The 24,565-nt window shown below is 35.6% G+C and overlaps 1 protein-coding gene across 2 annotated transcripts in view; it reads left to right on the top strand.

The window, feature by feature from the left end:
* The window catches only part of CNTN5 (contactin 5), a 1,402,912-nt gene that overhangs the window by 1,358,756 nt on the left and 19,591 nt on the right, over positions 1-24,565 (top strand). Inside the window, exons 21-23 of one of the 2 annotated variants that reach the window (XM_059930534.1) lie at positions 1,414-1,523; positions 21,701-21,887; positions 22,360-22,472. In XM_059930534.1, coding sequence (XP_059786517.1) covers positions 1,414-1,523; positions 21,701-21,887; positions 22,360-22,472 — 410 coding nt within the window. The remainder of the gene's footprint in view (positions 1-1,413; positions 1,524-21,700; positions 21,888-22,359; positions 22,473-24,565) is intronic. The other variant, XM_059930535.1, reaches the window with a different exon arrangement.

The following is a 24,565-nucleotide window of genomic DNA, read 5'->3' as shown; positions in this document are numbered from 1 at the left end:
TGTGGCCACCTTCCATTAGTAAAGGAAAAACCTCAGCAAATGGTTATATTGGGTTGTCCAAAAAGTTCGTTCGGGTTTTTCCATAACATCTTATGGGAAACCCAAACAAAATTTTTGGCCAACTCAATAATTCCCTTTATATGACTGAGACTTAAAAATTAAATTTAGAACTCTGCCTTTGTAGTATGGTTCCCTGAATCTAAAAACAAACAAACAAAAAATGTGTGTGTGTGTGTGTATATATATATATATATATATATATATATATATATATAAATATATATATATTTTTTGTCAACAGTTTCATCTGAAGTCTTACCAGTGATATGGGGTTAGAATCAAAAAGCCTCTACAATTTTTATGGAGTAGGGGTTTTTGAAATCGACTTTGTATAGACTAGTTGAACTAACTTATGGCCTTTATTCCGCCATTTCAGTTAACGTGTGTTTGTGACACAGTATTTATGATTCAGCAATGTCAGAGCTGAAAATATTTTGTTCCTCACATAGAGTACAACCTCAAATAAAGTGCACCTCTTGATGGATACCAGTCAGACATGGTGTATTTGAAAAAAAAAAAAAAGTAGTGAGAAAGGTCACTGAGCATAGGAATGAATGAAAAGGTGGTTTTGAACAGCAGCACCGAGACCTTCGGGGACTTTCCTTTTTGGTCTATATCTGTCTTAAAAGTCAATGCATGCCTTTTAAATATCATGATTCATAACACATTCCTTACACAATCATGGAAATGTAGCTTTGTGGTTGGAACAATAAAAGAAATCTAATGAAATTTAGATTCTGTTTGTGCCTTCACAGGGTAAAAAAATAAAATAAAAAGTGATATTTTGTGAATGAATGTTTTAAGTGCCAAGCACCGTGCTAAATAATTTATATGTATTATTTCAATTAAAATTAACCTTAAAAGTTTATGAGCTAAGTACTCTCAATATGCCCAAATGACAGAAGATGGAACTGGAGCTCAGGAAGAGGTAAAGCAACTTGTCTAAAGGTAAGTAATTTTTTGGAAGACAAAAATCAACAACAACAGCAACAAAAAAATCCAAGCCTGACTCCTAGTCCATTCTTTTGATCATTATGCTAGACTGGCAGACAATTTAAGTCAGACAATGTAACTTCTCCAGAAACGTCCTAGTTAATCCAAGGATAAAGATCTTCTTTACTTGTCTTGCTAGATTAGTTATTTGTCATTGGTAAGGTACTGATGAGACTTGGACACAGTGTAGAAATCCAAAAAGAACATCTTTTTTTCTTGTTGTGCTTTTCATAATCATCACAGCACTTCATTTCAAAAATCAGATAGAGGGCAGTAACACCTGACATATTCAGGTGCAATGCTTTGGTATGCATAACTTGTTACCATCGTGGTTTATTATTTCCATTTTCTTTCATACAGAACCCACTGCTGCTCCCACAGATGTCAAGGCTACAAGTGTGTCTGTGTCAGAGATTCTTGTTGCATGGAAACATATTAAAGAGAGTCTAGGAAGACCACAGGGATTTGAGGTATGAACAGAATTACTGAAAATAAGCCTTGTTATTTTTGCCGGCACTGTACTCTCTTGAAGAAATGGTTTGGTGACACTTCAACAGAATTACATTCCTTTGAAATTTCGCTCTATGGAAAAGAAATGAGAAATATACTATTCTACTGACATGTATTATGTTGCTCATTAGCTAGCTTATTTTTCAATATAGTAGTTTCCATAGCACTGGGCAAAGATTTAAAAAAAAAGAGAGAGAGAGAAAATAGAACTTTAGATAAAAAAACCAGGAGCTACAGGTTGATATTTACTGGTATCCAATTTATTGGTGGTTAAAAATACTTTTTGTGTATTCCTCTCTAATAATTTAATGTATAAAACAAGTTTTCCTATTATATTGTTCGTGGCAGATCTTACCTCCTATACTAACTTCTCAGATTTGCTTGGAACTTAGTGATCTGTACCTATTCACTCAAATGACTTTTTGTCCTTCAAATTTTACTGTCTTTAAACATAGTTATGCCAGCCTTATAGTGGTGAACATTTTATAACAATTCATTGACTTCAATAAAATTTTATCCTCCACATGGACTAAAGGATTGTGGGCAGTCTGTGAACTTGAGTATTCCACAAAAACAAGAGCTCTCATACAGCTCTTGTTCTTGCCTTTGCCAGTGAGGGATAGGATTAGGGGAGTAATTTATAAAATACAAAAAAGAATTAGCATCCAATTGAGGATCTTAGTTGTCTTTAAACTTTTTAATGTTTACTTTTCCTCTGTTTCAACTGCCACTAAGAGAAAATCATCTTGATTTTTAAACAATGACCAAATATAGGACTTGTATACCAACATGGTTTCCAGGCTAAAAACACATTTCTTTATTATATTTGAGTTTTCAAATAATGGCTGAGAACTATTTGATTAATATACAGCCAGCATTAAAGATTACAGTGATTAAGAGTTTATACAATCTTTCTAAGAGTTATAGCAAAGACCATTTATATGAAACCATTACCTATACAATATCATGGATTTATTTCTACAATCTTGCTTCAATTCATTATTTGGTGATAATTCAATATGTATCATATCAGGATTGCATGTTTGTTTTATTAAAATCTCTTTTTCTCCCTAGCCATGCTGCAGGGACCATGTCTGTTCACCAGTGAATCCCAGGACTGGTAGTACTTGGCTCAGGACAGCTACAATAAATATTTGTTGAACAAATGAATATCTGTGCTTCACAATCAGCCCCTTTTGTTCCCACTGTAGAAGACATTGGGGTGGTCTGCCCTGCTCCCCTTCACTGGGCCAGGGCACCATCCCCTAGCTGCTGTGAGTGTTGGCTATGAATGGTTTTCAGCTTCCCCTCTGGAGAACTGCCCTCCACTAAGGGGTGATGCCTTACCTGAAAAGGTACCAGCCCCACAATCAAGCAACCCAAGGTCAATGACTGGCTGACACTGACTGATACTGGTCCCTTGCTTCAAGGAGGAAACAACTTTATGGTGCAGTTTATGATCCAGAGCCTTTGTCATGTACATCAGGCCAAGGCTAGATCACCTGGGACCACACTCTTGCTCAGTTCTTTCTACTTCCCATCCTCTTTTCCTCCCTTCCTTATAGATTCACCTGCAAGCACTCTCACAGTAAATCGCATCATTCAAATCCCAGTCTCAAGCTCTGCTTCTATGGAACTCAACCTAAAACAATTACATGAGTATAGGTCCACCTAGACCTCTGAATCAGAACATCTGGTGTGCATACTTGTAGTAAGCCATAAAGTGTACTCTGGTGTTCAGAAGAGTGAAGGTCCAGGCTTCCACATCTCAAAGTGGTGCTCCTGTCACACAACCAGTCACCCTCAACTTTTTTTCTGCCTGTCCTAATCGCATGACATTCATATTCCCACCGTGATTCACCTGTAATAACAGCTTTCTATTAGGTCCTACAGAGATCACATAAGATTTAAGCTTGTGAACAATGGTTCTCTTTCTAAATATAAATCATCATTCATTCATTCTTTCAACAAATATTTATTGGAGGCCTACTAATTAGCAGACACTGAGCTAGATGCTAGGGATAAAACAATGAGCAAATTAAAGTCCCTGTCCTCATGAAGCTTATGTTGTAGTAGGGAAGGCAAACAATAAACAAGCTAACAAATAAATGTGTGATATAATTTCAGTTGATGATGAATGCTGTCCAGAAAAACAGTACTGCACAAGAAGGGAGAGTGAGAGTCTGCTGTTTATAGAGGTTTGAGGAATTAACTTTTCTGAGGTTGTGACATTTGACATCATCAAATGAGAGAAAGAAAGAGAGAGAGAGAGGCAGAGAGAACAGCAAACTCAAAGGCTCTGTCTTAAGAGCATGCTGGCCTTGTTCAAAGAAGAGAACAGGAGGGATTTTGGCCAGATAACAGTGAACAACAGGAAGAGTGGTAGCAGGAAAAATCGCCAGGACAAGAACCAGGTTGTATGCAGTCTTGTGAACCAGGAAAAGGAGTTTGGATTTTATCTTCAGTATAAGGAAAAGCCATTAATGATTACGAACAGAGAGTCAAGTCAGGCTCTGACTCATATTTTAAAAGCATCTCTTGGTCTAGAGGGTGAAGAACAGACTCTAGAGAGGACCTCAGGTAGAGCAGTGGAGAAGCGGTCCTTCCAACCTAGCAGACAATGAAGTTGCTTTCGACTAGAACAGTAGAGGTGGAATTGATGAGAAGTGGACCTTTTAAGATATATTTTGAGTGGAAGTGTGGCAGGATTTGATTATGAATTGGATGTGGACTATGTCAAATTAATTCCAGAGCTTTTTGACCCAAAGAAGCTGGGAGAATGACAAATCATTCACATACATAAGGAACTGATGGAGAAGAGCATATTTTAGAGAAAAAGATCAAAGATTCTGGTTTAATGTGTTAAATTTTATGTCTTTTATTTTATTTTATTTTTTTACAAAAAGAGCTAAGTCTTATTTTAAGAGAAAGGTTAGAGACAGAGCTATAACTCTGAGGAATCTTCAGTATATAAATGGTTTTTATACATGTGCTGGCTGAGATCACCGAATGTTGATAAAGATGTCTGAGAACTGAGCCCTATGTTGCCTCATCATTTGGAACTCAAGAAAGAAAGAGGATATGGCCAAAGAAACTATAGAAGACATTGAAGAAGTTCAGAAGCCAAGAGAAGAATTTTAAAATGGAGTGTTCTACTGAGTCAAATGCTGCTAAGAAATTCAGAAAGATGAGGCCTGAGATTGCCCAATGGGTATGGCCATGCAGAGACCTTACTGACCATGGTGAGAAGGGTTTTACAAAATGCTGGTGATCAAGGTTTTACTAGAGATCAAGATCAAGATCACTCAAGCATGGCACTCAAGAGTGTCAGAGCACAAAGTTTTCTCTAAATCTATTTTATTCAAAACAACAACTTATCACAAGCAAAAATGGAATATCTTTAAGGATATGTTAATAGAATTTAATCAAATTCTGGAGCAATCATCACATTGACTGAATTTTATTTAAAGTAAATCAACACAAATTCTGACAACTATATTTACACAAAGGAGCAACACAGCTTCCATGGGCACAGTAACATTTATAGTATTTTATAGTGCATTATAAATTGTATTTTTAAAAGGATGGCATCTTGTTACCAAAAAAAAAAAAAAGAAAACAATATCTTGTTAATGGGAAAATCAAATGTATGCTTTTCATTATCAGAAAATAATTAAAACTTTATATAATTCAATGACCAAATATGACATAACTGTTATTTTAAGTAAAATATAGTCAGCAAAGACTCTTTACAAGATATACTCTCTCATAAGTGTATAGTTGCTTGTAGATTTTAAAAATAAATGTGAAATTGGGGCATTTGTAGAGATGTGGATGGACCTAGAGACTGTCATACAGAGTGAAGTAAGTCAGAAAGAGAAAAACAAATATCGTATAATAACACATATATGTGGAACCTAGAAAAATGGTACAGGTGAACCGGTTTGCAGGGCAGAAATAGAGACACAGATATAGAGAACAAACGTATGGATGCCAAGAGGGGAAAGTGGGGTGGGGTGTGTGGTGGTGGTGGTGGGATGAACTGGGAGATTGGGATTGACATGTATACACTGATGTGTATAAGATAGATAACTAGTAAGAACCTGCTGTATAAAAAATAAAATAAAATTCAAAAATAAATAAAATTCAAAAATAAATAAATGTGATATAAGTAAAACTTACCAGCATCACTCCCACCCCCTCTTTTTTCTACTCTCTATCCCTTTAAGAAAAACTCTACCTCTGCTCTTCACCTTACCCATCCCAGAATTTACTGTTCTCATTGTCTCCTCGTCTTTCTTTTCAGTAAAAAGATCTCCCGAACTAAATATTTCTAAAATGTAGTAACCCCTAAAGGTTAATATTTTATCTCATCACGATCTCCCTCCTCTATTCTATCCCGGCTACAATCCTAGTTGTATTTACTAATAGTAGAACTCTGAGCATGATGACGACGAAACAAGCATTGTTTTTGTCACCAAAGCCAATGAGACTGGTTTCAAGTTTTATGTACTTATCATATCAATCCTGTGAGTCGTTTTTCTAGCCATAATTGCAGCTTTATCTGCAATGTCTAAAGTAGTTAGTTACTATAACCGCTACCAGTCCTGAGCCGTTCTGAAAAGAGTGGAGACAGTGTTTTTGGTCACGTCTCCTGTTTTTCCTGAATTGAATGGGTGAATAAGATAGAAAAGGTCCTGCTCTTATGAATACTGCATCCTAATGGGAGAAAATAAATAAATAAATAAATGTGAGAAAAATGAACTTAGATAACAATACATAAAGTGCATAGGTAGAACACACCTGATTCACTTAAGGAACAGAAGGAAGTGGAGCAACTACACCTTGGTGAACAGTGATGTGAGTGAAATTTGAAGTAGTCAGAGAGTTAGGTGGGCAGATACAATATTATGTAGGGATATATAGATTATGAGAAGAGTTTGTATTTCATTCCAAATACAATGAAAAGCCATTGGGGCAATTTTAGGAGGAGAGTGACAATGTCTGATTTACATTTTTTTAAAAATATTACTCTGGCAGCTATTCCATGCAGAATGAAAGGGTGAGGGGAGAAAGGTCAAGAGTAGAAGTTAGGAAGTCATTGCAATAATCCATGCAAGAAATGATGATAACTTAGACTAAGGTCATAACAGTGGAGTAGGAGAAAGGTAGACATACTTCAGAGGCAGGTCTGGCAGGATTTTCTTTTTTTTTTAGAATTTAAAAATTTTTATTTTTAAGGGAAATTTCTCATTTTTAACGAAGAAAGCAGGCTTACATTTAAAAAGGGGGAAATGTAAATAAGGATTTAACAATGCATTTCTTTAACTCAGGACATTCAGTCCATAAATATTTCTTGGATGTTTAATGTGTGGGCAAGGCAGTAGACTATTGAAACTTCAAATTTCCTCCCATTTTATAAAGTTATAAAATTTTTTTCTCTCATGAGACTTTTAAACATAGAGGATAATCTAAACCCAAAAGTATTCTAATTAGTAGTTCATAATAATGACAATGAATGATCAAATGTGGAGGGAAGGAAAATGATGATTCCTACATCATGGTCTTGGTCAAATGGATGAATAGTGGTACGATTTACCAAATAATAACTATAATAATAAAAATTTAAAAATTTAAAGGGAAAACCTGGACAAAGAAGAGATTTGAAAATGGGAAATAAAGAAGTCTGTTTTGCCTAAATTAAATTTGAGATGCCTATTGGAAATGTAAGAGGATAAGTCAGATAAACAATAGGATATGTGAGTTTGGAGTCTAATTAAGAGATCAGGGATGAAGACATAAAGGGAGCAATCATAAAGGTGGTATTTAAAGCCATTCTATTACATTAAATCACCTAAGGACAAATTCCCAGAAAGGAGTAGAGGAAAGGAGAGGATAATAGGAAGAATGAAGGGGGAGATAAGCTGTGTCCTGGTGCAATCAGCATGTAGAAATTTAGCTGAAGGAAAGGAATCAGCATGGAGAGTGACAAGGAGAGATTATCTTGATGGAGAGAAAATCAAGTGTGCGAGGTATCAAAGAAACTAAAAGAGCTAATCAAAAAGAATGAAAAGGTCAACTGTGTTTACACCTGCTAAGAGATCGAGATGAAAGCAGAAAAGTTTCTATTGGGTTTAGCAGTTACTGGTGATCTTCAGGAAATTTTCACAATTAAATAAGTGATCAATATCCCTTGTGTTATCAGTTTAGTTACTTCAGGTTGTAGACATCAAATACCCTTAAGAATATTACTTCTATCTAAATAATGACTAGTGGCAGCAATTTGGAGAGAACCTCAATTCAGAACTCCAGACCAGCAACACATTTGTTTGTTGTGGAATCATTTAAGTCTCTTGTCAGGATATCAAGGTGTCTTGATATACATTAGAATCGTAACTCTCCAGTGTTATTAGAAATGGGTAAGAGTCAGACTCAACCTCTCAATATGTTTTCGCACCAGTCAATGATTATAAGAGAATCGAATTAACCACTGCAGACAACTATTTTAGCCTCAGATAAAAGCAGTTAAAAGAAGTCAAGATGAGAATTTTATATGGGAAACTTCCCTTGATACACCAGGAATAATAGTGGAGGTACATGAGAAAAAAGAAATCATTTCTGAATTCATGTGCACACATTTAATTCCTTCTAGGATATGGCTCCTGTCAAACACATACTCAACTGCCATTTTGATATGGACAAACTTTATCTCTAGAATACATAGTACGGTATTAACTAATGATAACCCCTCAATGAACTCTTCTTAATAAATAATCAAACTTGAACCTATGTCGTTCACTTGACTCTGAAATCTTTGTGTTTTCTCTTCTACTAATCTTGGGAGGCTACCCTCAAGCAAGGGTCATTTAGAGGGAAGATGGACATCATCAAGAGCAATAAAGTCCTTAAAGCTCTTATAACATCACCTGATCCCCCTTCTAAGCTCCCATCACTGCGCTCTCCTTCCCCTGTATGCTCTTCAATTGACTCACAGCCTGATTCTAATTGTGACCTGGATTGTCAGTCAGATTTGGATCTCGTTTGTCCCTGATCTGACTTTCTGTGTGTTTCGTCTGAATCTCAGTTATCATTTATTATTCATTCACTTACTTATCCACGTGATATTTATTGAATGCCTGCTAAGTCTTGGTGCAGTGCGTGGCGTAAAACAATAAGTAAAATAGACAGAGTCCCTGCCCTTATGAAGTTCACAGTCTAGCAAGGGAGACTTTATTTCAGTTTTTTTCTTTCATTTTTGTTTTTGGTTTTTTGGTAAGGCCTTGTAGCTCCTTTTGTTTGATGTCTTTGGTCTTGACATTCTTTTCCCTGATGTAGCCAGACCTATAGGGCAGCTGTAAGGATCTCAGTAGGAGGCTTTCCCTGATACCATCTGTCAATTACCCACCTACATTTGGCATTTTTGTCCTTTACAAGGAAGCCTCCATTACACTCTAATTTGTTTACCAAATAATGAATCAAGCATTTTGACTTAAACTATGTTCATCTGCAACTAACTTACACTTTCAAATACATTAACCAATTAATTCAAATCAAACTGTTTTTGTTATTAAAATGACTAATTGCTCTATCTAATAGAATGGTCAAAGCAATTGATATGGTAGAAATAGCTATGCATAAAGATAGGGTCAGAATGATGACAGCCCCTAGCCTACCAGAAAATAAAATGACTTTATAGTAAGAGGCTTCAGGAAATTTTAGTAATATCATCCCCTTTAATTTCAAAGTGAGTCCACCCATGGACATTTCTAAATGTCACAATTAGGCTAGATTCGAATTCTGCTATGAAAAGAAAAAAAGTGGTCTTTTCAACAAGTTTGCAAGGCTGCCTTTTATTATACAAGTCTAATACTACCTCACAAAAATAACCATCTGAGGAAATAAGAAAGAATATGAAATCACAAATATAGACACCACTCCATCTAATTGTATTTCACAAATACAATTGAACAATTTTGTTGACATTCTCTTAAAACAACCCATTTGAGAATTTTGTTTACTTACATGGAAGTAGCTTGAGATTTCATGGCTACAGAGACTAAATGTAGACAGCGTTGACATTGAGATATGTAAAATTTCTAGCTTATGACATGCAGTATGATTGAAAATCAGAAGTGAGCTATATTTATTGAATGACTGATTTTTGAATTATCATGACTGCCCCATCTCGAATGCCATCCCTGTCATTGGCCCATGCAAATAAATTATTAGTTTCAGTTTTGAATTTATGAACCCACCAGCATTAAGTGTTCTGTGAATGGTAATTCCTGAATCTTAGAGCAGAGCCTCTAAAGCTTTTCCTAGAATACCGGGATTTTTATGTGCATACAAAATCAGAGCAGATGCCAGTTTAGCAAGAAAAAAGACTAAAGAAAAATAGGGCCAAATTTCATCATCTTTTCTCTGATTTTTCCCAAATTGGGATGAATGACAAAGGAAATTGGGTTATAATGCAACGTTGGATGATTAATATTTGTTATTCCTTCACTTATCAAGAATTTATTATCAGGCACTGTGCTAGGCAGTGGAAATGCAAAAACTATTAAGATCTAGTGCCTGCTCTTAAAAAAAAATCACAGTTTAATACTGAGAGATGTTGGTGAGAAATTTAAATAAGCAAAAGGCAGACAGGAAGACATTGGAACAATACAATTCTTATGTCCATAATTACCCCGGGATTCCTTAGCATCCTGATCCTCTGAAGAAACACTAGTGGGATAAACCCATGCCAATGCCCTCCATGGGCATAAGTTTCTGTTTGCTTGAGCATATGCTTCTGTTCCTAAATGTCCTCAATTTTCCTAAATAAAACAATAAATCAATCGATAAAAATTTTACTGAATAAAATAAAAAGGAAATTTTTAGACATATTTTTAAATATTATATTGTATATTCTGCCTGTGAAACAAAATTCCCCACGATTATCAAGTTAATGGTGTTTGTGTTCATTGTGACCTTTTTGGAAGAGTATTATTAAGTATATTTTTTTAATGGCTGGGTTCATTTCAATAATAAGCGACAATGTATTTTTATAGCAGGGGGAAAAGTACACAGTGTCCTAGTCCTAATTCTTAACTTTTCATGCTTATTATGAAGAAGAACAAAAGACAAAACAACTTGTCCCATTTTACAATTCTCACTAAAAGATACACACACCCTTAGCGACTCCTTTTCCCAGGCTATGTTCAAGACTTGCATGTATTTATTTTTAGAACTTCCAGAGGGTATGTAACTCAGAAGTTCATTTTAGACATGTCACTAAAGCCATTTCCACTTATTGATTGTACTGAAAAGACACTAATTGTGTTTTGCTCTATAAAATAAGTTGTAGTGGGGATTTCTTAAGGGGAAAAGGGATGAGATTGTTGTTTTTATTTTATGAGCTGACTCTAATCATCAAAGCAGGAGACAAAAAAAAAAAAAAATGGTCCTCACTGTTGTTTGACAATAACTCATATTATACAGATTGCATTTAATTGGTATAGCAGAGGGTGCAAGGGTGAGTGTGTGTGTGTGTGTGTGTGTGTGTGTGTGTGTGTGTAAAATGGAATTTCAGACATAATTTAAAGGGGGAAAAGAAGCCGAAATGAAACCAGTTACCAAAAGGCTAAAACAAAGGCTGTTTTATTTTCCATATGGTGTGTGGGTAGCAGCTGTTTTACAGATTCTTCTTTGGCTTTTTGTTATGACTATATAAAAATAAGAATATAAAAAACTAAACAGTGAGAAGAAAATACTTCTACCCTCCTTTTTCTGAAATTCTGTGGACTCTGGAAAAATCAAATAGCTTTCATGTCTCTATCATTAGATTTCCTTCTTAGGTTATTTTCAGAGACTAGGAGGCTAACTAAAACTATTTATGATTTTAAAAAATCAGCAGATCAAAAGGAAATTATAGAAGTAACTTGAAGATGTAACAGTTGCTTAACTTGTTCCTTCCCCTGTCCTATTGAAAGGCAACCCTGTATAATTCTTTTAGAAAGTAATGAATAACTCAGTGTATACTGTGTTTCTGTTTCATTTACTTCTAAATACATTGCTTCATGGAGAAAATTCTCTAACCCAAACCACATTTCATATTTTCTTCTACTAAAACTTTTATAAACCATTTTATTTTCAAGAATATTAAAATATATGCCTGAATATATTGTTTTACCCACATGAAGAACCAAAAGGGTATGGATGATATCTTTCATCATATTCAGAAGTATTTCCTATTTTTTCACTCTTTGACACAAATGGTAATTTACTGTATGACCTCTAAACAGGGTTTTTTTCTTTACTTCTAAACCCAGCCATCCTGAGCTCATCATGTCCATCCACAATCTCACTCTCTGTTACATAATACACATTTGTACACAGGAAGCATCCATGCAAAAAGTAAAATAACAAATGTAGACATCAACCCATTTAATTTTACAAATACTTGGAATATTTTTGTTGACATTCTCTTAGAATGACCCATATGAGAAATACCAAATTGCAACAAAATCTTCCTTTTGAGGGTTGGGTTTTTATCTTCAGCACCTGACAACATACTTGTGGCATAGAGGTCCTAATTCAATGAGTGTTGAAGAGATAGATACAGACATGGTCTTGCTTACTATACTAAGAAATATGGAAATATTATAAGGTGTTTGAACACGCACAAAAAGGAAGCTTTGCAAAAGACATGCTTAGCATTATAAAAATGCCAATTACTAATTGACTATTTGCTAATTACAAAATGGCTGAGACTTTATTTTCAAAGGGCAAGACTTCTTTTAATCTACATATAGAAAAGTGCACAAATCATAAATGTACAGCTCAGTGAATTATCACGAAGTGAACATACCTGTGTAACTACAATCCAGGTCAGGAAACAAAACATTATTAAGAACTAGAGAGTCACCTTGTGTCTCTTATAGTCATTATCCTGATTCTTAACCCCACACCCCCACCAAAAACAAAAACAAAAACAAAAACCCAGTATCCTTCCTTCTGATTGGTTTTACTAGTTTTGGGAATATACGGAGTTTTTTATGGCTTGTATTTTTCACTCAACATTATATCGGTAATATTCATGCATATTGTTATGTGTTTTCTCCTAAATTTCATTTGTGAGTATCCCACAATTTATTTATCATTCTTCCATTGATGGACATTAGGTCTGTTTGCAGTTTGGGCCTGTTTTGAATAGAGCTGAGTACAGAGAAAAATTTTGGTAGAATTATCCACTTGCAATATTAAATCCAATCCATGATTATTATATCCCTCTTTTTTTTAAGCCTTCTTTGATCTTTGTCTATACTGACCTTGCAAATCTTTCCTTAGATTTATCCCTATTTAATATATTTTTTCTAATGTAACTGTAACCTTTGTGGGTTTTTATACATTTTATTTTTTTTTAATTTTTTTTATTTAAAAAAAAAATTTTTAATCTTTATTGGAGTACAATTGCTTTACAATGTTGTGTTAATTTCTGTTGTACAACAAACTGAATCAGCTATATGTATACATATATACCCATATCCCCTCCCTCTGGAGCTTCCCTCCCACCCCTCTAGGTTGTCACAAAGCATCAAGCTGATCTCCCTGCGCTATGCAGCAGCTTCCCACTAGCCATCCATTTTACATTTGGTAATGTATATATGTCAATGCTACTCTCTCACTTCGTCCCAGCTTCCCCTTGCCCTCTTGTGTCCTCAAGTCCATTCTCTACATCTGCATCTTTATTCCTGTCCTGCCCCTAGGTTCATCAGAACGATTTTTTTTTTTTAGATTCCATATATATGTGTTAGCATATGGTAGTTGTTTTTCTCTTTCTGACTTACTTCACTCTGTATGACAGGCTCTAGGTCCATCCACCTCACTACAAATAACTCAATTTCATTTCTTTTTATGGCCGAGTAATATTCCTTTGTATATATGTGCCACATCTTCTTTATCCATTCATCCGATGATGGACACTTAGGTTGCTTCCATGTCCTGGCTATTGTAAATAGTGCTGCAATGAATATTGGGGTACATATCTCTTTTTGAATTATGGTTTTCTCAGGGTATATGCCCAGTAGTGGGATTGCTGGGTCATATGGTAGTTCTATTTTTAGTTTTTTAAGGAACCTCCATACTGTTCTCTATAGTGGCTGTATCAATTTACATTCCCACCACCAGTGCAAAAGTGTTCCCTTTTCTCCACACCCTCTCCAGCATTTATTTTTTCTAGATTTTTTGATGATGGCCATTCTGACTGGTGTGAGGTGATACTTTATTGTGGTTTTGATTTGCATTTCTCTAATAATTAGTGATGTTCAGCAACTTTTCATGTGTTTGTTTGCAATCTGTATATCTTCTTTGGAGAAATGTCTGTTTAGGTCTTCCACCCATTTATAGATTGGGTTGTTTGTTATTTTGATATTGAGCTGCATGAGCTGCTTGTATATTTTGAAGATTAATTTTCTGTCAGTTGCTTCATTTGCAAATATTTTCTCCCATTCTGAAGGTTGTCTTTTTGTCTTGTTTATGGTTTCCTTTACTGTGCAAAAATTTTAAGTTTCATTAGGTCCCATTTGTTTATTTTTGTTTTTATTTCCATTACTCTAGGAGGTGGGTCAAAAATGATCTTGCTGTGATTTATGTCATAGAATGTTCTACCTATGTTTTCCACTAAGAGTTTTATAGTGTCTAGCCTTACATTTAGGTCTTTAATCCATTTTGAGTTTATTTTTGTGTACGGTGTTAGGAAGTGTTCTAATTACTTTCTTTTACATGTAGCTGTCCAGTTTTCCCAGCACCACTTAATGAAGAGGCTGTCTTTTCTCCATTATATATTCTTGCCTCCTTTATCAAAGATAAGGTGACCATATGTGCGTGAGTTTATCTCTGGACTTTCTTTCCTGTTCCATTGATCAATATTTCTGTTTTTGTGCCAATACCATACTGTCTTGATTACTGTAGCTTTGTAGTATATTCTGAAGTCAGGGAGTCTGATTCCGCCAGCTCCATTTTTCTTTCTCAAGATTGCTCTGGCTATTCAGGGTCTTTTATTTCCACACAAATTGTACAATTTCTTTTTCTAGTTCTGTGAAAAATGTCATTGGTAAGGCATTGCATTGAATCTGATAGGGATTGCATTGAATCTGCAGATTGCTTTGGGTAGTATAGTCATTTTCACAATGTTGATTCTTCCAATCCAAGAACATGGTATATCTTTCCATCTGTTTGTATCATCTTTAATTTCTTTCATCAGTGTCTTATAGTTTTCTGCATACAGGTCTTTTGCCTCCTTAGGTAGGTTTATTCCTAGGTATTTTACTCTTTTAATTGTAAAGGAAAATGGGAGTGTTTCTTTAATTTCTCTTTCTGTTTTTTCATTATTGATGTATAGGAATGCAAGAGTTTTCTGTGCATTAATTTCGTATCCTGCTACTTTACCAAATTCATTGATTAGCTCTAGTAGTTTTCTGGTGGCATCTTTAGGATTTTCTATGTATAGTATCATGTCATCTGCAAACAGTGACAGTTTTACTTCTTCTTTTCCAATTTGGATTCCTTACTTTTTTCTTTCTCTTCTCTGATTGCCATGGCGAAAACTTCCAAAACTAGGTTGAATAATAGTGATGAGAGTGGGCACCCTTGTCTTGTTCCTGATCTTAGAGGAAATGCTTTCATCTTTTGAGATGATTGATTGAGAATGATGTTTGAGAATGATGTTAGCTGTGTGTTTGTCATATATGACTTTTATTATGTTGAGGTAGGTTCTCTCTATACCCACTTTCTGGAGAGTTTTTATCATAAGTGGGTCTTGAATTTTGTCAAAAGCTTTCTCTGCTTCTATTGAGATTATCATGTGGTTTTTATCCTTCAGTTTGTTAATATGGTGCATCACATTGATTGATTTGCATATATTGAAGAATCCTTGCATTTCTGGGATAAACCGCACTTGATCATGGTGTATGATCTTTCTAATGTGCTGTTGGATTCTGTTTGCTAGTATTTTGTTGAGGATTTTACAACTATGTTCATCAGTGACATTGGCCTGTAATTTTCTTTTTTTGTGACACCTTTGTCTGGTTTTGGTATCAGGCTGATAGTGGCCTCGTAGAATGAATTTGGGAGTGTTTCTCCCTCTGCTATATTTTGGGAGAGTTTGAGAAGGATTGGTGTTAGCTCTTCTCTAAATGCTTTTTAGAATTTGCCCGTGAAGCCATTTGCCCCTGCACTTTTGTTTGTTGGAAGATTTTTAATCACAGTTTCAATTTCAGTGCTCGTGATTATCCTGTTCATATTTTCTACTTCTTCCTGCTTCAGTCTTGGAAGGTTATACTTTTCTAAGAATTTGTCCATTTCTTCCAGGTTGTCCATTTTATTGGCGTATAGTTGCTTGTAGTAGTCTCTCATGATCCTTTGTATTTCTGCAGTGACAGTTGTTACTTCTCCATTTTCATTTCTAATTCTGTTGATTTGAGTCTTCTCCCTTTTTTTCCTGGTGAGTCCTATGTAATGTCTTTTTGGGCTCACTGTTACCCCAGTTACCTGCAGGCACAGTGCTTGGTAAATAATACATATTCAAAACAATTTTTTGAATAAGTAATTAAATTAATAGTTTTGAAGATCTCAAAGTGTGGTAAAATATTTACATTTAAATATGCATTTTGATTATTTTTTAAAACTCTAAACTTTGGTTTCCCTTGTAGCATAGTGGTTAAGAATCCACCTGCCAATGCAGGGCACATAGGTTCGAGCCCTGGTCTGGAAAGATTCCACATGCCACAGAGCAACTAAGCCTGTGCACCACAACTACTGAGCCTACACTCTAGAGCCCATGAGCCACAACCACTGAGCTTGCACACCACACTACTGAAGCCCACACATCTAGACCCCGTGCTCTACAACAAAAGAGAAGTCACCACAATGAGAAACCCACGCATCACAATGAAGAATAGCCCCTGTTCACCACAACTAGAGAAAGCCCACACACAGCAACAACTACCAAACACAGCCAAAATAAATAAATTAAAAAAAAAAACTTAAAAAAATAAAAACTCTACCCTTACTAGTCTAGAGAATAAATTACTTTCAATGGTGCAAAAATCGGATTTCTCTTTTGCAACATTAAATAACAGCAGAAAGTAGAGCTATCTTTATTAAATTCAGGGAGTACACTATTGAATGAGCAGTGATCATTGAGTGAAATTTAAATTATAAAAACGAGTGAATACAGGAGCTAAGAATTGTGTTTTTAAAATCTAACAGGTAACAAAAATCAGACAGGAGAATATAAAATACTAGGAAGAATTCTTCAGTGATTATATATATGACTGAATGAAGACTGGGAAGTAGGGGAAAGTTCATAGCTCATCCAGTAACCACTGACTCCATATAGCAGCAATCATGGATTTTAGATCCTGTAATTTCATGTAAGGGAACCAGACTGTGTATGACATGGATATCTTAGAATCATCACATCAGATAATTGAATATGTTATCTGCTTAGCTAAAATCATCATTATGGAGAATCAACTTTGGGAAAAAATGGGTTATCTACTAAGAAAAGCCATCTAGATTTAGGTTCAAATCTACAATCTTAAAGGTATCAGCTGACTCAGAATTCATGCTTCCTGCCTGCCACTATTAATATTACATAATTTGGAGGAACAAAGTCAAAAAACAAAACAATATGAAGGATAGCAAAAAAGGAAACAGACTTACAAATTACAAAAATCAGAAATGTTAAACCATCAAGAAACAAGATAGTTCAAGTAGTTGTGTGACAATAAGGGAGCTGTCTAAAACTATTCATAAAACTGAGGTTTTTATAAACAAGGTTATAGATATTCAGTGGTTAAGTAACTTGTCCCATTATATGAAGCTTATAGATATCAAAAATAAGATTAAAATTTAAGCCTTCTGACTCCAAAACCATGATGTGCCTAGAGCATGCAACATTATGGCGCATCTCTCAGATTCACACACTTTTGTTGGAAATGAAAATTAGTACAAACTATTTGAAAACCAGTGTGGCATTTTTGTACAAAAGCATAACAATTTCAATAATCTTAGACCCCATAATCACCTGTCTGGAATTCTATTCTGGGGAATTATCCAATATGTGGAAAACAATTGTACATGAACATATTCATGGCAACATTTTAATTAAGAGAGCAAAAGTTGGAAGCTACCCAAATGTTCCACAATAGAAAAGTGGTTAAATGATATTTGGTACACAAGGCATATGATAGACTTTTACTATTGATATAAAAAATGGGAAAATATTTATATGTGACTATAATGTTAGAGAAGAAAAGTAGGTACATAATTATATTAACTATATGTAATAAAAATACAGGAAGGGATAAACACACACACAAAAATCCCCAATTGTGTGAGGGTGATAAATTAGCAGGTTATCTATTCTTCCAGTTTCAGATATTTATATCTTTTTAAATGTTTTTAACCTCATTTCAAGTGATCTCATACAGAGTTCAAAGTTTATAGGTTGATAAAATCTATAATCAGGATAGAGTTGAATCATGAAGAAATAAATTGAATGAAGAGGAAGTTTCAACTTTCAAAGGTGCAGTGTGACTTATGAATACTATATTACCTCAATTCCAAGTTAAGAATCACTAAATAAGCACGATGTTAAACTCCAAATATTTTTCTGTTTTTCTGTTTTACCCTCTCCTCCATCAAAAAAAAAAATGTAGTAAATAAAATTATTATTTCACTGTGAAGGTCATAACTTCTCCAGCTCCTTTTTTTCAATATGCCAGAAAGAGAAATAATGTGTGGATTTTTTAGATTTATCACAGGTTTTACCTGGTGCAGCTAGTATTTGTGTTTTCTCACAATCAGTTACTTCAGAACATTTTATCTTTTACTTGGGATGTTTAATTTTGTGGTGATTCATCAGAAAATTAAACATTCAATATTTAACCTAAGTGTCCATCGACAGATGAATGGATAAAGAAGATGTGGCACATATATACAATGGAATATTCCTCAGCCATAAAAAGAAACAAAAATGAGTTATTTGTAGTGAGGTGGATGGACCTAGAGACTGTCATACAGAGTGAAGTAAGTCAGAAAGAGAAAAACACATACCGTTATGCTAACACATATATATGGAATCTAAAAAAAAAAAAAAAAATGGTTCTGAAGAACCTAGGGGCAGGACAGGAATAAAGACGCAGACATAGAGACTGGACTTGAGGACACGGGGAGGGGGAAGGGTAAGCAGGGATGAAGTGAGAGAGTAGCATGGACATATATACAGTACCAAATGTAAAATAGATAGCTAGTGAGAAGCAGCTGCATAGCACAGGGAAATCAGCTTGGTGCTTTGTGACCATCTAGAGCAGTGGGATAAGGAGGGTGGGAGGGAGACGCAAAAGGGAGAGGATATGGGGATATATGTATACGTATAGCTGATCATTTTGTTATACAGCAGAAACTAACACACCATTGTAAAGCAATTATACTCCAATAAAGATGTTAAAAAAAAATTCAATATTTAGAAGTTCAGAATTTGTATAGAAATCTGTGTTTGTATCGAAATCTGTAATTTGCTGAATTTAATCACACTCAACTCCCTCAAATATATATATTTAGCTAACTTAAAATAATCTAGCCAATTAAAAAAAATTGAAGCAGAGACCTAGAAATCAGATATATCACTGGGAAGGAGAAAGATACACATTTGTTCATCCAACAACATCTCATCAAATTTTGTAGTTTGAAAATAACTTAGATTTCTTCATTTAAAAGTATGCTCGAGACCAAGCAAGATAAGTTAGTTCTTGGAATTGGGACTAATGGGGCAAACATAGTACAGAAGGCAGTGTTAGAGCATTTCAGCTTAATCAAACAAATTTCTGAAGTTCAGTCACTCAGCTGTATGCCAGTTCAAATCTATGAAGAGACAGGGATGAGAAATAGGAATTTGTTTATGATTATCTTATTAACCATATATATCTATATATATATATATATATTCATATTCAAGATCTGTGTAGGTGTGTCAGGCAGTGTTTAATTGCAGAGAACTAAATTACTCTAACTAGTTTAAGTAAGAAGTCTTTTATTATAATTATTAAATGGTTTACAAAATTATTGGGTTGAATTACCAGACTCCAGGGTGATCTTTCAAGAGTAACTGTTAAAGCTAATCAATAAGACTAAGCCACCAGGAAGACACTGATGTCTTCTAAAAACAGGAAGTCTCCAGCCCTAGTCCCACACTCCACTGCCATGGTTTGGAAGCCACCATGAAAAAGATGGCACCACATTCAGGAAGCCTCTGTGATCTGGAAGCCTCTGCTATTACTGCCTGTTCCAGAATCCCGCCATGTTTGCTATAATTTACACCAATAAGATGGATGTCTTGTGCCTGGCTCCTTGACTCCCATTAAGCTAATGGTTAGACAATAAGCCATTCATTTTTTCTGCCACAGTCAGGGGGTGGAGGGGAAAGGAAAAATAATGTCTCCATTACTAAACTCGTAGGCAAAAGAAACAGAATTTGTAGAAATTCACTCTCCATCTCGTTTTTACTTTCAAATACCAGGCATGGCATCTGACTGGTTAAGCCTAAAACATGTTCAGAGCCCTAACTGCAAGGGAGTCTTGGAAGTATGATTTTTATCTTTGCATCTCTTCAGTTCAGGAAGACACCAGAATGAGGGTGAAATGGATGCTGAAAACTAAAGTACCATATCCCTTTGGTTACTCAACATCCATACACATCCTCTCCCCATTCAACAACTCCTCAAAAGCAACAACTGGCAATGACAATGCTCCATTGTGCAAATATCTCTTAAACAAATGAAAATGTACCCACCATCTCCCTAAAAGGGAGAGCCAAGGAAATTTCCATTAGTCAATCTGTCCATCTCCTGTAATGAACTACATTAGAAATTTACCTACCCACAACACTCTATCACAAGAAAGGAAGGGGCCCAGGTTATTTAATATTTAGATATAAAACAGTATAAGGAAGAAAATATGGCTCTTACAGTCTTCATTTCATGAGGCTGCAGTTATAATTTGTAACTTTCTTCCTCCTCTACCCATTTCTTACTCCCTTTGTCTTTAGCCATTATCTAGGCTGGTAGACGCATTTTAATATGGTACAGTGACTCAAATGTTTTTTCCAGAGAGGTAGGAGCCTACAGTGACTTCCTATGGCCCCAAGGAACTGGTAGTCCTAGGCATGCTCCAGAATATCTCAAGTTCCAAACAAACTCCTCACTGCCCAAATTTTGTAGCATCAACCTTAGCTAAACCAGAATCTGGAAAATGTGATGTTTGGTTTTCTAGCCTGCAGAGTAGAAAAAGCACTTGAAGGAGGATGAAATGTTTGCAGCAGTCCACTTCTTTCACCACAGTAATTAATTGGAGAAAGAAGAATTCCATTATTTTTACCGCAGTAAATAAGTAGGGGGGAAAAAACTACTCTCTTGTGCCTTTATGCATTGTTAAATTCCAGTGTCTGAATAAGGTTAAGCTTTAGGTACACAGAGATAATTATTGACTCTCATAAAGGGATCAAGTTCTGTATGAGACCAGCCACCAAGACCTCATAACCAGGGAAGATCATCTCAATGCACAAATTGTGCTTTGACAAAGAACTGTTCCCTTCTGCCGCCCTCCCATATCCTAGCAAAGCCATTTCTCTGCATTTAAACCATTCCAAATTATCATGAGTGTTCTGTCGCCTCTCCTCTGTTAAATCCATCCAGCTGTGTGATTCACCTTTATGTGGGGCCCAGGAGGAAATATTTCTCATGCCTCTTTCTCAAATAATTCATTAAAAGCCCCATGGCTTTGAATGGGAAATGGTTCTGATGACCTACGAGAAAAGAACTTCTTCAATTTCTTTGAATGATTCTTCATACTACCAGGCTACAAGGTAACACCTTTCGTTGCTTGGCTGAGTACTGCTAAGTTGCTGCAGTTTACACAGATGCAAATCAGGCAGTGGCCAAGACAGTGATTTTAGCCTCATTAGTAGAATCTGTTAATGGGATGATACAGGAGTGATTTCCCAGAGATGGGTTTGAGAAACATCCAAAGGAAAAAAAAAATCAACAATCATAAGCACAGGGGAAACTTTAAAATTAATCTTTCATGTTGACAGATTGGCTATCGGAAAGACATGGAACAAGAAGATGCAGCAGAAACCATCAAAACTAGGGGGAATGAGTCATCTGTCATCCTGACAGGATTAGAAGGAAATACATTATATCACTTCACAGTGAGAGCTTATAATGGAGCTGGATATGGGCCACCTAGCAGTGAAGTGAGTGCAACCACCAAGAAATCCCGTAAGTGACCTGGGCTTTTTGTTTGTTTCAGACAAAAGGGAAACATCTTTTAACATTTCTGAAAGCCATGTGAGGTACATAAAAAGCAGAGCTGAAGAGGAGTTTTGATTTATAGTCTTGCTTCAATGCTTAGATCTGAATTCCAAAACTAGCTCAGAAAATTTTGTATTCATAGTAGATAAGGGTTATCTTCCTGTGAAACAAGGCTAAGCGATTTTGACACAGAAGGGAGATAAAAGGATTCAGGTTCAAAAGCTCAGCAGAGTAGCTATTAAAATGACACTCCTGGAGCAAAACCCTCCTTATCTGACTCTAGCTGGAAAGAAGCCTATGGTGCCAGTCAACTAGAAAAGACTGATATACTCACAAGAATAGACTGAACACAAGAAAAGACTGAAATACTCACAAGGATTTAAGTGAATAAATGTATTTAAGACTCCTCGTCCACTCACTTTCGCTTTTTATTTTGTAGCCCCCAGTCAAGCACCTAACAACCTCAGGTGGGAACAGCAAGGCTCTCAGCTTTCTTTGGACTGGGAACCTGTCAGACCATTAGCCAACGAGTCTGAAGTCATGGGCTACAAGGTCAGTGTTTTTTCACTCTCTTGGATAGACTCTCATCTAAAAAATTGCTAATGTGAGGATGTGCAATTTAAAAGGTGTATAAAGACCTATTAACATACCTATTTTTTTCTCAATCATTTTTCTACCTGAATCTTAGAAAGAGCCTTCCTGCAGTGGGGAATCCAAGGCAATCAAAATCAGTTTCAGCTACACAAGGCACAAGAAGGGAATGGGTAGGAAAGACAACAACAATTTGAATACAGGGTAAAAATGGCTCCATGAAGCAATGCCAGGACAAGCAGAACTTAGAGAGTCTTGGCATTCTCTTCCCAAAGACAAACTGTCCTGGCAGGTGGAAAAGACTGGACCACATAGTTTGAGTAGAAAGACTTTCCATTAGCAAAGAAACACAAGAAGAAAAAATGCTAGCATCAGCACAGGGGATAGGAAAGAGACCATGGAGAGAGACAGCAAGCTCCAAATAGATACAACATTTCACATACGGTCATCCTGCCATGTGCCAGCAAGAGATCTGCAAATATAAAAATGTTTAGGTAGTTTGTTTTTGAAAAACAGCTTTGTCTCTGATTTTAAAATATATGTGGTCAATATACTGAATTGGCTGAATTTCAAATTCTTTTTCCAAAACATCAGATTCTATTTATTGTCTTAAACTCATACTGATTCATTAGTGGAGTATTATTTATAGCAGATTTTTTAAAAATTTCAATGATAATATTTGACTGAAAAGCATCATTTAGGTGGTTGTTCAACTATCAGAGATGGTAACACAGCACTTTGTGTATAAAGTGCTAAAATTCTGAAGCTAAAAACTGAAAAAGTTATAAATGGAATATATTTTTAAGTTAGATAATTCCCATTAAGAATATCTTGAGGCACAAACTGTAGCACTTCTTACAGACTATGATTGATATGGATCATAGACACCCTCACAATGAAACACTCACACTCAAATCTGTCCTAATCCTCGTGGGTACTGAATTTGATCTTTGCGGGGAAGGCAGATGTGCCATCTTCTGTATCCTTCTCTTAGTCCTCTTCTTTCCACATCCTTCCCCTCATCCTCACAACTTGTATTCTAAGGCAAAGATATCCTTCAATGATTAAGGGTAGCAGTCTGGCCAGAAATTGTGATGGACCATTCAAGAAACAATCTAATATCATTAGAACTCTGGCAAACAATCTCCCAAACTGGAGAGGCAAATAGACCTAAGAAAGAGCTAGATAAGAGCATATGACTGCCTAGAAGAGCCATTTGGCTTCAGGCACATTTCAGGTGAGAAAAGAAATACCATGCAACCTGGAGAATACATGAGCCTGGGCATAGGGCTCCCAGGTGGGATGACCCTCCTTGTTGCTCGCATTTGCCCCTTCTACATCTGCCATTGCTCACCTCTTTACATGTGACTGTCTCCCCAACCTGTTTATATATGATTGAAAGCAAGGCCTCTGTGTTACTCATCTCTTTATCCCTAACATTTCTAGAGTGGATGAACAAATTAATTTTTGACCCAACTTGAGGTATTTTATGCAATTACTCACAAGTGTGTATTATCAGCTGTGTGTTTTTCCTATCATGGCCTTCCCATGTGTTGTGGTGGAATGGGAAAAGAACACTGGCTTCTGAGTCAGACAGACTTGAGTTCAAATCCCAGTTGTGTAACTCTGAGCTAGTTGCTTAACTTGAGTTTCATTTTAACTTCAAAAAAATGCAAAAATAATGATAACGTATTATACAGATTATTTTAAGGATTAAGTAAGATAATTTGTGTAAAATGCTTAGCGTATAGGAAGTGCTCATTGAAAAATAGCTACTGTCTTTCTTATTGTTATTGGAAGAATTCCACCTAGTAAGGTGGAATTTTTAAATATTTTAACAGAAGAAACTGATCTTTAAAAGTTGCCTGCCAGTTCTGTCTCAATGAAGACAGCACAAGTCACCTGGAATACATTGTTGTGGAGGGGGTAATCACTAACATAGTCCATCTTAGTTGTATAAATAATGACAAGTAGGTACATGTTGACAGAGGATTTTTTTCTTTTATTTCCTTGAAATAGTCTCACCTTCTTATGTCCCTGAGAAGGAAAATCTA

This window comes from Balaenoptera ricei, chromosome 8, assembly GCF_028023285.1.
Source record: "Balaenoptera ricei isolate mBalRic1 chromosome 8, mBalRic1.hap2, whole genome shotgun sequence".
Classification (NCBI taxonomy): domain Eukaryota; kingdom Metazoa; phylum Chordata; class Mammalia; order Artiodactyla; family Balaenopteridae; genus Balaenoptera; species Balaenoptera ricei.
Note: the sequence above shows the minus strand (reverse complement) of the source record. Positions and strands in the feature narration are given on the sequence as shown.